The following is a 12,368-nucleotide window of genomic DNA, read 5'->3' as shown; positions in this document are numbered from 1 at the left end:
GCGAAATCCGCCACTGAAGAACTGCCCTGTCTTAACGCGAGTAGCCGATTAGCAATGTCGTTGTCTTGGAAAGAATGATCAAAGACTCGGTTTAACTCAGTAGCGAAGGCAGAGTAAGGCAAGTAAGACGTGAACGGACATTACGGAAAATGGCCGCGGCCCACTGAGCGGCTCTTCCAGAGAGCAGATTAACAACAAATGCTATCTTCGCATGGTCAGACGGGTAAGTAGCCGGTTGTAAGTCAAAAACCAGAGAGCAATGAAATAAGAAGCTTGAGCATTTGTTCAGTTTCCCCGAAAAGCGTTCGAGAGTCGGAACAAATGGCTTACGGGGTTGCATAGCATGTTGAAACGACGAGGCTACCAGAAGAGACTGGGGAGACGGAGGAGTTGGTGAAGCGGAGGAATGAAGCGGCCTGAGTCTAGCTGTTAGCATTTTCATGGCGTTAGCAACATCAACTAGCGAAGCCTCGTGGCGGCTAATCGATTCACCGTGTGCGGTGAGCGCTTGCTTGAAGCTGTCTCTGTCTGCCGGGTCCATGGTTGGTCAGATCCAACTGTTACGTTTCCGTAAAAGGAAACGTTGAGAATATAATATGAGGACCCGAATGCAGACAGGACAGAGGCAGGTAAGTAAAAGTATCTTTTATTTAACTACCAGATGTTACAAGCGTCAACAGGATATAACAACACGAAGGTAAGCCTAAGTGAACGAATACAGCTGAGCCAGGATACACAACAGCTCTCTCGGCAACACAGTTTGTTTTGTGTTCCAGGTGGAACGAACTCACTCAGGATGTAGCGGAGGAGTAACGTTTGTTCTTAGAGAGTCTGTGGCGAAGCGGCTGCTTCGTGTGGAAAAGGAGAAGACGAGCAAGCTGGAGACACAACCGGAGGAAGCGATCCCGGAAGAGTGGAATCCGCAGGAGAGTCCGCGTTGTTCTCAGCAGCAGGAGACGTGGAGACCTGAGAGGAAGGTTCAGGTAAGTCACCAGGTTTGAGTCAATAGTTTCTTCTAGCTAGGTAAGTATACGTGTTTACCAGCAGAGTGAAAACATGGATCTGACACCAGAGAAGTGCGAAGCCCCACCTTATAAGTCCGCGTGATCGCTGATCAGGAACAGCTGGGCAGGAGCTGCGCAGGTGGAGTCATCTCTGGGGTCATCTGGAGAACTGGGTCAACCACGCCCCCTGCTGAGAGATAAAGCAAACACCAGGGAGCAGCAAAGGACAATACAAACTAAAGACAGAAATGTGGAAAGTGGAATGGATCGTGACACCCAGCATGCTAACAGAAGGACATCGGTCACCCACTGAGATTTACCTTGACTCCGCTGATGTGATTGTGACGCTGCCATCTTCTCTGTGAGGTGTTAGAACTATACGGCAAGGCAGTTTTATTTAATTAAGCACTTTTAATCGGCCTGGACCACAGTAGATATAAAAACAAAAACACAGAGAGTTGAATCAGAAATGTATACAAAATTGAAAATAATATAAGGCCACAGGGTTGGTGTAGTGGTTAGCGCTCTTACCTTTGCAACAAGAAGATTGGAACAAGGACCTTTATGCATGGAGTTTGCATTTTCTCTCTGTGTGTGTGGGTTTTCTCCGGCTTCCTTCCATAGTCCAAAAACCAACATTATGACATAGGGATTAGGTACATTGGACACTCTAAATTGACTATAGGTGTGAGAGTGAATGGTTGTTTGTCTCGATGTGGGTCCCTGGACTGGCGAACTGTGTCCTCCAGGGTGTGATCCCACCTACCAGTGTGTGTGTGTGTGTGTGTGTGTGTGTCATGGAAGGAACTTCCAGTGGGAGCATGCCGCTGTGCATAAGGATAAACTCTGCAGGACAAAAAATGTGCACTGGGACCAGGAGAGACATAGCGGATAAAAAAAGAGGCGTTGTAATACCATGTTGGCTCAGACTCCCCACTAGTTAGTCCACCTTGTGTCGTGTTCAACTGGCCGCCACAATGAAACATACTGTGTGTTTATGGGGAAACTCTGCACAACGTATAGTTTTCAAGGAAAAATAAGGTATGGACAGCGAATTTGATACGCATCCATGTGTGGTTATTATAGAATCAGTAATTGTTGCACACTTCAATAAAGACGCAGTGTGGCTTCATTAACTTTGTTTACTGGACAGTCTGAAAAGATACAGAACAATACAGTCGCACTTCTGTCCAGCTGGATGCAGGAAATACACTGTGTGCATCGAGATTCAATCAGTTCAGTTAAACATATATACACACAAATTCACTGGCTCTGTTACATTGGCACCATATTTATGGTTTGGTATAAACATATAAACTCCTAACACACCACAAGTTCTCTGCACCTATCCCTGTAACTTCGTCTAGCAGCTAACGTGGCTCATCGTGTCCAGTTAGCTTAACTTTTAGCATTAGCTTCAGCTCCAGAGTTACAGGGATAACTTACAACATAGCAGGAATATTCGGCCAACTTCCTCGCCATATAACCTCTCTAACTCTGTGACTCTGTTATATGTCTATTTTAAAGATTTCCCTTCTGCCTACCTGAAAAGATACAGAACAATACAGTCGCACTTCTGTCCAGCTGGATGCAGGAAATACAGTGTGCATCGGCTGTGTTTACCGTGGACAGAGCTCATTTGTGGGGATACTCCCTCCTGTGGCGTAAAGACGCCACTACACCTCTGTATTGCCTGCTTGCAGAAACTAGAGCACAATGATTCTTTTAAATTAAATTAAATAGAAAATACTAATAACATACAATATGAATAACAAGAAATATTAATAACATGAACTATGCAATAACAAAAATATATGGGTGTCCCCTTTTTAAAACCCTCTGAACTTATTGTCCTTACATAATGCCAAAAATAAATCTTGTGCCTTTAAATGCAAATGTTATTCCTCTGACTGTGTAAATGAGAGTGTATCTTATCTCCTCCCAAAACTTTGCACAAAGCTCTGGTTGCATCTGCCATTCTCTTCTTTCTCTGTGTGTAAACACATTACAAAACACATGAATTCCTTCCCCATGGGAATCCTAAACCCAGACTGGCTCCTCCAGTCCTCTGCACGTCTCCTCATCCTCATCCTCCTCCTCCCTGGCACCATCTGTTGTTCTGGTCTTGGCTGTTTTTTGGCACCACAAGCCAACGCTCCAGTGAAAACATGAGTTTGACAGTTGTCATAAACATGCCCTGAGAAAAGCCCGCAGTGAGACTAATCAATCGCCCTGGCACAATGAAGATGAGAAACACATTTTTAATCGTCATATATGCAAGTAACGATCATTTTCATAAATTATCAATCTGCTGATTATTTTCTAGATTAATTGACTACCTGTTGGGTTGATAAAGGTTTGATGGGTGTTTACCAAAGCTCAAAATGATGGTATTCTCAAATGTCTTGGCCAGTTTTAATGATTTCTTTGTTTTATGGTGCAAAAAAAAACAGAGAATATTCACATTTAAGCTGAAAAAAAAATCAGAAATCTTATTATTAATTATGAAAATAACCCACTCAAACAGATGATTCATGATTATCAAAATACATGTTTAATTCAGTAATTAATTAATAATGGAATAATAGTTGTATTTTTAAAATGTGAGTGGGGTATTTGTAATTCGTTGGTGGGACACACACCACACTGTCAACACTATTTTTGTTTTCCTCAGCCGTCGGGGAGTGAAGGCCAGACAGGCGACGAGCATGATGAGAGAGAGAGGCTGCGTCGAGTTCTCAAACAGATGGGACGAATCAAATGTCCTCGTGAGGTTTGCACAGACCCCTTTTCTTCTCCTTCTCCACCTCTGTCATTAATTTTTTAGTTATCCAATTTCTAATGACACATTTCCCTCTCTCCTCACAAGCTAGTTTCTCCCTTTTCCCCCTTACTCCTTTTTTCCTGTCTCAGCCTCCTTCTACTTCCCTCCTTCAGTCCTTTCTCCTTTATGCCCCGTTGTTGACATGTTGCCCAAAACCCACATTAACACTCTGCTTCCCATTACACACACTAGAGTGGAAACGGTAGAGAAAGATTGTGGAGAGAAAAAGTTGTGCGAAATAGAGCCGATACAGTGACGTCTTCACTCACTGAAAAATGAGCAGCTTCCTTGTGTTTTCTTAAGACAATAATAACCAAATACACTCATTGTTTCATTATGAGGAATAAGGGACAGTTCAGTTTTAATTTATCAGTTTTATACAGTGCATAGTGTGTTTAACACATGGTTTACCAAGGAGCAAATGGGTCAGGTGCGCTAAATAAATAAAAATAAATACATTTTAGCCTCTTAACAAAAGTCTGAACTCATAAAATCTACATCAGCTGTAGTCTAGAGTGTCCAATATGTTCACTGATGTTGCCTTGCTTTTAAACAAGTGCTTCTAAACTGAAGAGTGTGTTGCTTTGTAAAACAATCACTCCCTGCACCAAAGCCTATTGATGACAAAATTAGCTACTTTAAGTTTGCAGGAGGGCCACACAGTTGTAGTTGTTCGCACTCTAGCCTTTGCAGCAAGAAGACCCTGGGCTCTAAACCCAGTGTGCCTTGGGTTTTCTCCAGGTTCTCCGGCTTCCTCCCGCAGTCCAAAAACATGCAATATGGGGATTAAGTAAATTGGACACTCTAAATTGAAAAAGTGAGAGTGAATGGTTGTCTCTATATGTGGCCCTGCGATGGACTGGCAAGGTGTACCATGGTGTACCCCGCCTATCGCCCTATGTCAACCCTCCTGTGCAGGATAAAGTGGTAGAAAATGGATAGGTCAGGACAGGACAGGAGTTGTTGCTGTCTTAAGGCCCTGGTATACTTTTTTATCTGTTTTTCATTTCTGTCACGATCACATAAACATTTTACACACATACACACACACATACAGGGTTGCTCGGCCCATTTTTCCAGTCTGATGGGCTACCAGTACCACCAGAAGCGTTGTGGAGGGGAGTTTTCTGACGACGAGAAGCCTGTGTTTCTGTGTCAGCACTGTGGAAAAACCTACCACTCCACAGCTGGCAGAGACTACCACATACGTACTGAACACTCACCGACCATCACTGCCATGGCTGCCACCAATAACAACAACAGCAGCAACAACAAGGATAATACAACTGACACCAACAACAATACTGGCAAAGAAAGGGTGAGAAAACAATGGTTAATGTTTTCCACTTAATTTTCTCATGGAGTTTGTGGTCTTATGTGACCAGTGTTCTTATATTAAGACAAAAACGGTAATGATCATCACATTAATACCCCTTTAAACTATGAAAAAACTAGCATCTGTAGCATCTGTAGTTTTTCATGTGTAACTGCTAGAGACAAAGAAACCTAGAAGTTAGAGGGTGGGGTTCATTATAACTTTATACAATTTATGGTGATGTAACAACTAGAGCAGGAAGTGGAATCACAAGCATGACACTCAGACAGACGCAGGTAGTAGGTATGCAGCAATATTGGTTTACTTGGAGAAAAGGTACCGTAGACGGGCAGGCAGTCAGAATAAAGCAAAGGAATCAAAATCACAAAGTGGAGGGCAGAAGGTAAATGGATATGCACTGAGTGAAGAATATTTAGATTTCAAATTAAAACAGGAAATTAAACAGAATGAAGAGATGTTACAGTCTAAACAGGTTAAACTGTAAAACTGATCCAGTGGCAAATCTTCACAATTTAGTGTAAAGTATTGAAATTAAACACAATATGATAAACATCTGCGTATCTACTGCCCCCCTCTACTGCAGGTACTGCATTCAAATTTTCACTGGTACAAGCTTGTCAGCAGAAGGCTCTTTCTCCCAGACTCACTTTGTCACCTTCTCTCACTTGCAACTCAGTATCAGATTTCACTACCAGACCACACCCCCTTCAATGCCCCCCACTTTCCCTCCATCCTCCTCCCCTCATTCAGCTCTCGGCCCATTTCTTGGCAAATCTTTTTCTTGGGGTGGAATTAGCCTCAGAAGAGGGGGTCTAGTTTTGGTTGTTCTAGTCTCTTGTGAAATAAGATGGAAAAACACAGTGGTTATGCTTTAGGAGAGTTGTCAAATCAGATTATCAGATTAAACTGAACATTGCAGGGAGGTTAAAGAAATGTCCTTCTGCACTGCACCTGCAGGTGGTGTCAGAGGAGTCTCCAGCAGGAGGCAAGAAGGAGCAAAATCAGCCTGAGAAGACGGACTGGCAGAAGAAAGCTCCCTCCAAAGAGCCCAAAGAGAAGCAGAGAGAAGCCAGGCAGAAAGAGAGGGGGAAAGGAAAGGAGAGGGAATCTTTCACTGAGAAAGCAGTGCGGGATAAAAGCCAGGGGGGGGAAGACTTTGAGCGGACCCCCAGTGGCAGAGTGAGGCGCCGCTCAGCCCAGGTGGCTGTTTTCCACCTGCAAGAGATTGCAGAGGACGAGCTGGCCAAAGACTGGGGCACCAAGAGACGCATCAAAGACGACCTGGTGCCTGACAGCAAGAGGGTGAGTACTCTGACAAGATATTATAGGCATGAACTCGGGGTATTAAAATGTATTATCAGATACCCCCCCCCATTATACCTTTTCTTCCCTTACCCTCTTGTTAGAGCCCCTGCTGAAAAAAATGACATGCCCAAATTAAATAGAGTAAATTTCTGCAGTTACAAGCTCTATGTGGATTATTTTCGTATCAAAATAAAGATAACACTTGTGAGATTCCACCAGAGGTGTAAGTTTCACTGTAGATGCCACTGTTTCAGAGTAAATGCACATGGAACACAGCATAAATGAAGGATTTTTTTTCTCTCGCCTAAAAAACATTGCGTTTTAAAGCAAATATCACCTTTAAAATAAATATGCAGTAGGAGCTTAAAAACACATGGAGGTCATGAAACAACATGTGGACATGAGCTGTGCAAAGTCTGATGCTGCTGAAGTGAAGCAGAGTAAAATGACAGAGGTTTTAGTAAAGAGATGTCTAGGCGTTCTCTCTTTTGGCACTGTTTGGCACCATACGTGCCATTTGAGATTTCTTAGGTACCAAATTAAAACCCATTTCATTTTATTTACATGTCACGTTGGTCTAAAAAGAACTTGTTTTGAAAAAAAGTATGATAACTCACTGTAAATGGTGTGTAATAACAACTCTGTGTCTCTGCAGAGTCTTCAGTTACACAGCACCATAGCTCTGGCTTACCTTGGTCATTTTGGGTGATTGACAGCACGTTTTAAACCTCTAAACCGGTAGAATCAGACCCCGGTCTCCAAATGCGTGTGAATCACTTCATTAGTGAGTCAAAAGGACATAAATGCGTATGTCGCATTTGTGCGGACATTCTCCCTACTCTATTCAGAACAATCTAATGTTGCTCTGTATTGAATGAGAATCAGACCGGGAATAGTCCCCAAAGCATGCTGGGAAGTGTAGTTCTTCATTAGGAGCGGTTTTGTTCTGGTGGAAATAACTTATTTTGATCAACAGTAAAGGTAAGACAATATTTCTGCTTGTATTTCTTGAAAGTCAGTTGTTTTGCTCTTATTTTGGGGCTGGATCCGTGAATCTTGGTCGTAGAGTGATAAAAAATGGTACTGTTGGAATCTGTAGATTCTCTGTTTTTTTTGTTTACATAATCACGCTGAAGCTCAGGTGCCGCTTTTCAATGTAACGTTTTTTCCCGCTCCTGCTGGTTTGATCCATCTGTGTTTTAACTGTGTTTCTTGAACATGAGAATGTTTTTTTATGAGCTTTTAACTGAGTTTCTGACCTTTTTGTGGGCATGCAGCATTTCTGTGTTTATAAAGTTAGACATGGTGTTATGATGTTTTTGTCGCTGCATGTGACGCTGTCCCCGGTACAGGGGGAAACCTGGAAGAGGTTAATGTCATGTAATGTAGTCATGACAGTAAGCTCAATAGGCTGCTACCACCTTGATTATATGCTTGCACCCTCACCAACTATATATTTTTTTATTGTTTATACATTTTGCATAATGAAGAACATTTGTATGTACATCTGCTGTGACATGTGTATGATAAATATTATATATTAATTTCTCTATAAAGAAGAAATTACCACTGCATTTTGGCACAGGGACAAACGTAAAGTATGTCCCTGAGTGTTCATCAAGACTAGAAAAGCTCTGTATAAATGCAGATCGTTTACCATTTACACATGCAGCACAAGCAAAACAAGGGACCCACTGCCGTCTAAGTCAAAGTGAGAGAGCAGGTATAATATAATATTAATAAAAAAACAAACTTCCTGTATGTTACATCATTTGTTTGGGGGAATGCCCAAGGCAGTCAGTCTTAGAGTTGACATAGAGCTTTGCATATCAGCTGTAGATTTTCATCAGTGTCTGACAAACACAGAATTGCTTCCAATTACAGTTACATACCAGCAATAGGTGACAACAGCTGTGGCCGAAGCTAAAACATTATAGTGGGCAATAAGTCACAGGCGTTAGTGTGACACATGCCTAAAAAGTGAAGATTTACAACGCTCAAAGTCAGCTCAAATGCAAAGTTACTTATGGTTCTTTTCCACTTTCGTCCCGGCTCGCCTTGCCTTGGCACAAGATGGTTTAGGTTGCGTTTCCACTACAAAAATAGTACCTACTCAACGTGGGTGGAGTCATCACTGCACGGCTGCATGAAACTGTGACTTTGAGTGACTAGTGACTTGCAAAGAGTTGTTTTCAGTGTAATTGAATCATTAGCAATAGTTAATTAAAGCTATACTTACCTTTCTTGCATGTCTCACAGCACTTAGTAAAAATTTGAACATGAACACCTCCGCCTCCCTCAAAGTCCCACCCTCCAGGGCGGAACGGCAGCGGCTATGCGCATACGTGAGCCTCCAAGCAGGCTCTCCGTATCCAACACATTTCTCTACACGCAGCTTTATCCCTACATCCAAATAATGGTCTTTATGACGAATATCGAGTGCAGTCATGATGAAGTGCAGGGGATCCGAGTAGATCTCAGTAAAATGTGGTGACAGACTGAGCAGAGCACACTTTTTTCATTGTTTTCACTCCATGGTCTCAGTCTTTGTGTAGTAGACGCATTAACGCTGCAATTAAGGGAATATCAGATGAGCTGATCTCTTTAGTTAACTGCTCAAAGGGAGAGAACTTTCTCTGGTGTGAAGTGAATGTCACAGGGAGTTCCTAATCTGCGATGTGTGCAGAGACTTTCCAGCATTTAATAGGTGCTGTTCCACAGTGTACTCGTGTTTCGGCCGCCGAATTATTGGTGCATCCCATCTTTATTGACAAGAACAGTGTAACTGTAACCGGAGCGCAGACTGCGTCTGACACAGTCACTGGACTGAAATTCAGCGGCAGGGTTTGTGATCCCGCTTGCGATCAGCAGTGTTGTCGCTAAATACACCAGACTCCTTTGTTAAATATTGAGATTTTAGACATTTCTCTGGTAATTTTTGGAGATTAACCCACGTTTTTAGGATTGTTAAGTCTTTTTAACTGATCTACAGTTCGGCATTATTTGGCTTGATTCTTGTGTCGGATGTCTCTTCCTGTGACGGCACTATGACCAATCAGTGGCCAGAAATCTGACGAAGTGACACATACTATCTACTCAGCGCACTTGGAACGTCGCAAAAGCAGGTACTAAAAAAAGGACTATGCAAGTGGAAACGTGACTTAACTGTGTTGTGTCATGCCAAGGCTAAGCGAGCCGCTGGAAACAGACCAATACATACCTGTGCATTTGTTTGTCTCGTACACACTCTTTTTCTCACAGTAAATTCTGAAACCACTGTTAATAATGTTTTATAATGATGTCATATAATGATAATAGATACTCACTTTTTCTTGTGCAGTTAAACTACACACGACCTGGCCTCCCCAATTTCAGCCCAGAGCTCCTGGAGACCTGGAAGAACCAAGTCAAAGAGAAGGGCTTCATCTGCTGCACCAATGAAGTAAGAGCATGCACACGACTGGCTTTTCATTACTGTGTCAACGTGTGCTGATAATGGGTTTATATTAGGGCTGTTGAATATGCTGATATTAATATCCGTGTTGTGACACAAGTCAAGGCATGGTCTTTGATTTTGGATATCGTCGTATCGTGATAAGGTATCTGTGATGACTTTTTCTGGCAATCGTCATATTTATCATATTGAATAAATACACTAAATATTGACATATATGATTTTTAAAAATCTTAATAATATCCATTGTATTGATATTATTGATAAGCCATATTATTGCCTAGCCTTCATTTTATATGTTTTTTTTGTTTTGTTTTTTAAATATACTGTATATTAATATATTTTTCACCTTCTTTTTGTTCCAATTGTTCCTATTTGTTTTTCTGTTTTGTCTCAGAACTGTGAAGCTGTATATTCCAGCGTGTCAGGACTTAAAGCTCATCTCGCCAACTGTAGCCAGGTAAAAAAAGAAATAACACATGAGATAATAATAATAATAATAAGACATACACATTCTACATAGTAAGTGATAATCAAAGAATATTACAAACTCTCTCTATATACAAATATGATGATTTTTTTTTACCAGCACACAGAAACATAAAAGGTGACAGTTTGTGTGTGTTAAATGTAAGGAAGAAATAGGGTATAATATGTCCCCTTTAACTTTCTGATTTATCTCTGACAGAAAGAAATCACGTGACTTTTGATTACTCGAAGGGGTGAGAGAGAGAAAGACAGAAATACTTTTTATACCAAGTACCTCCTGAGAAAGTATTGAGCTCTTGAATTAATCTTCAACCTTAAAATTTTTTTGCTGTACTCGATAATTTTTACTAGTTGTGTAAACAGGCTGAGCAAAATCAGCTACAGATTTTTGACAGGATACATTCATTTATTCCCAGTAAGATTATTTGCTCTCATCATCGGCCTCTTCCTCACATATACTTCAGACCCTGGTAAAGTGACATTAGATTAAAATGGAGCGAGATAAAAGGCTCAGTTTAAATCCAAACAATGGGTGTAGGTTTTCTAACCAAGTTCGACCGGAGCGTATGGCTGACGCGTGTTGTCCAAACAGAGAAAAAAGTGCGTCCTCCACGAAGATTGGTTTTACAGGTTCATTCACCAAAGTACAAAAAATAAAAAGCATAAAATTCCACTGTAACTCATGATACCTGTCCTCTCACACTTTTAACTCGGCTTTTAACACGGTCAGAAAAACCGTGTGCTCCTCAGGCTCTCCATTCATCCACACCGGCTCACCTAAACACCGCACTCCTGCCCTCTTCTTAAAGAGACAGAGGCCCATTTTTTACCCATTCCACCAAAATGATTAACAACATCAAAATATGAGTTATCAGAGTTTGTGCAAATAATAATTAAATAATAATGATAATTTCAATTACTTATCTTTTTAAATGCAAGTAAATTATTAAACTACTACAAAATACAAAGTATATACAACATAGTGAACTGAAGTGACTATGAACTACTTGATCAGTCACACGGCACCTACATTACCGGCCCCTAATTGTTCTGATAACATAACTTAGAACAATTACCACAATTTCCAGAACATTCATTCATTTTTTTTTTAAACACAAAAGACTGCCTTTAAGAGGCATATGAAATGTCAATTTTTGCTTATCAACTTCGAACAAGGATAATAAGTCCAGTGAAAGGCAGCCACTCTACATCTTCATCAGTCGTGTAGAAAAAGATAGAATGATAGAGAAAGAGGAAAGAGACAGAAAGAGAAAGAGCCAGAGGTTACCAGCACTTGGCTCATCGTGGGAGCTCAGTCTTTACCACTGGCCCATGCAGATTCCATGAGCAAACAGATCTTTGTAATGGGTCTGTCCAAGATGTTAGTTTTTGTCTTTATCCGAACTCTGCGAACAAAACCTTTCTTGTCAGGAACAGTCTCGATGATCTTTCCCATAATCCACGAATTCCTCGGCGCACAGTCATTCACAAGAAGAACCACATCTCCTTCTGTGAAATTTAGGGAAGCTGTGGCCCAGCGCTGGCGCTCCTGGATTTGAGGCAGGTATTCTTTGATCCATCTCTTCCAAAACAGGTTGGACAGATATTGTACCGGTCTCCACTTCCGCCGCACGTAGAGGTCATCCTGGCTGAACAATCCTGGAGGTAAGTTCGGTTTCGTTTTTAAAAGCAGGAGATGATTAGGCGTCAGTGCCTCCAAATCGTTTGGGTCATTGGACGCCTTTGTGATAGGTCGGCCATTGATGATCGACTCTGCCTCACACAATACTGTGTGAAGACTTTCTTCATCCATGAGCTTTTCTTTCGCAGTGGAGTTTAGCACCTTCCTTACTGATCTTATGAGCCGCTCCCATGTTCCTCCATGATGCGACGCGGCTAAGCAAGTGAATATGACTCCATACCTTTTTAAAATACTTCTTCCCGTTTCACTTCGAA

The 12,368-nt window shown here is 41.6% G+C and overlaps 1 protein-coding gene across 2 annotated transcripts in view; it reads left to right on the top strand.

The window, feature by feature from the left end:
* Positions 1-12,368, top strand: part of znf512b (zinc finger protein 512B) — a 75,506-nt gene that overhangs the window by 47,346 nt on the left and 15,792 nt on the right. The window contains exons 10-14 of one of the 2 annotated variants that reach the window (XM_083894769.1): positions 3,679-3,777; positions 4,886-5,146; positions 6,122-6,466; positions 9,810-9,911; positions 10,321-10,383. In XM_083894769.1, coding sequence (XP_083750895.1) covers positions 3,679-3,777; positions 4,886-5,146; positions 6,122-6,466; positions 9,810-9,911; positions 10,321-10,383 — 870 coding nt within the window. The remainder of the gene's footprint in view (positions 1-3,678; positions 3,778-4,885; positions 5,147-6,121; positions 6,467-9,809; positions 9,912-10,320; positions 10,384-12,368) is intronic. The other variant, XM_083894770.1, reaches the window with a different exon arrangement.

The sequence above is a fragment of the Microchirus variegatus genome, assembly GCF_963457635.1.
Source record: "Microchirus variegatus genome assembly, chromosome: 9".
NCBI classification, from domain to species: Eukaryota; Metazoa; Chordata; class Actinopteri; order Pleuronectiformes; family Soleidae; genus Microchirus; species Microchirus variegatus.
Note: the sequence above shows the minus strand (reverse complement) of the source record. Positions and strands in the feature narration are given on the sequence as shown.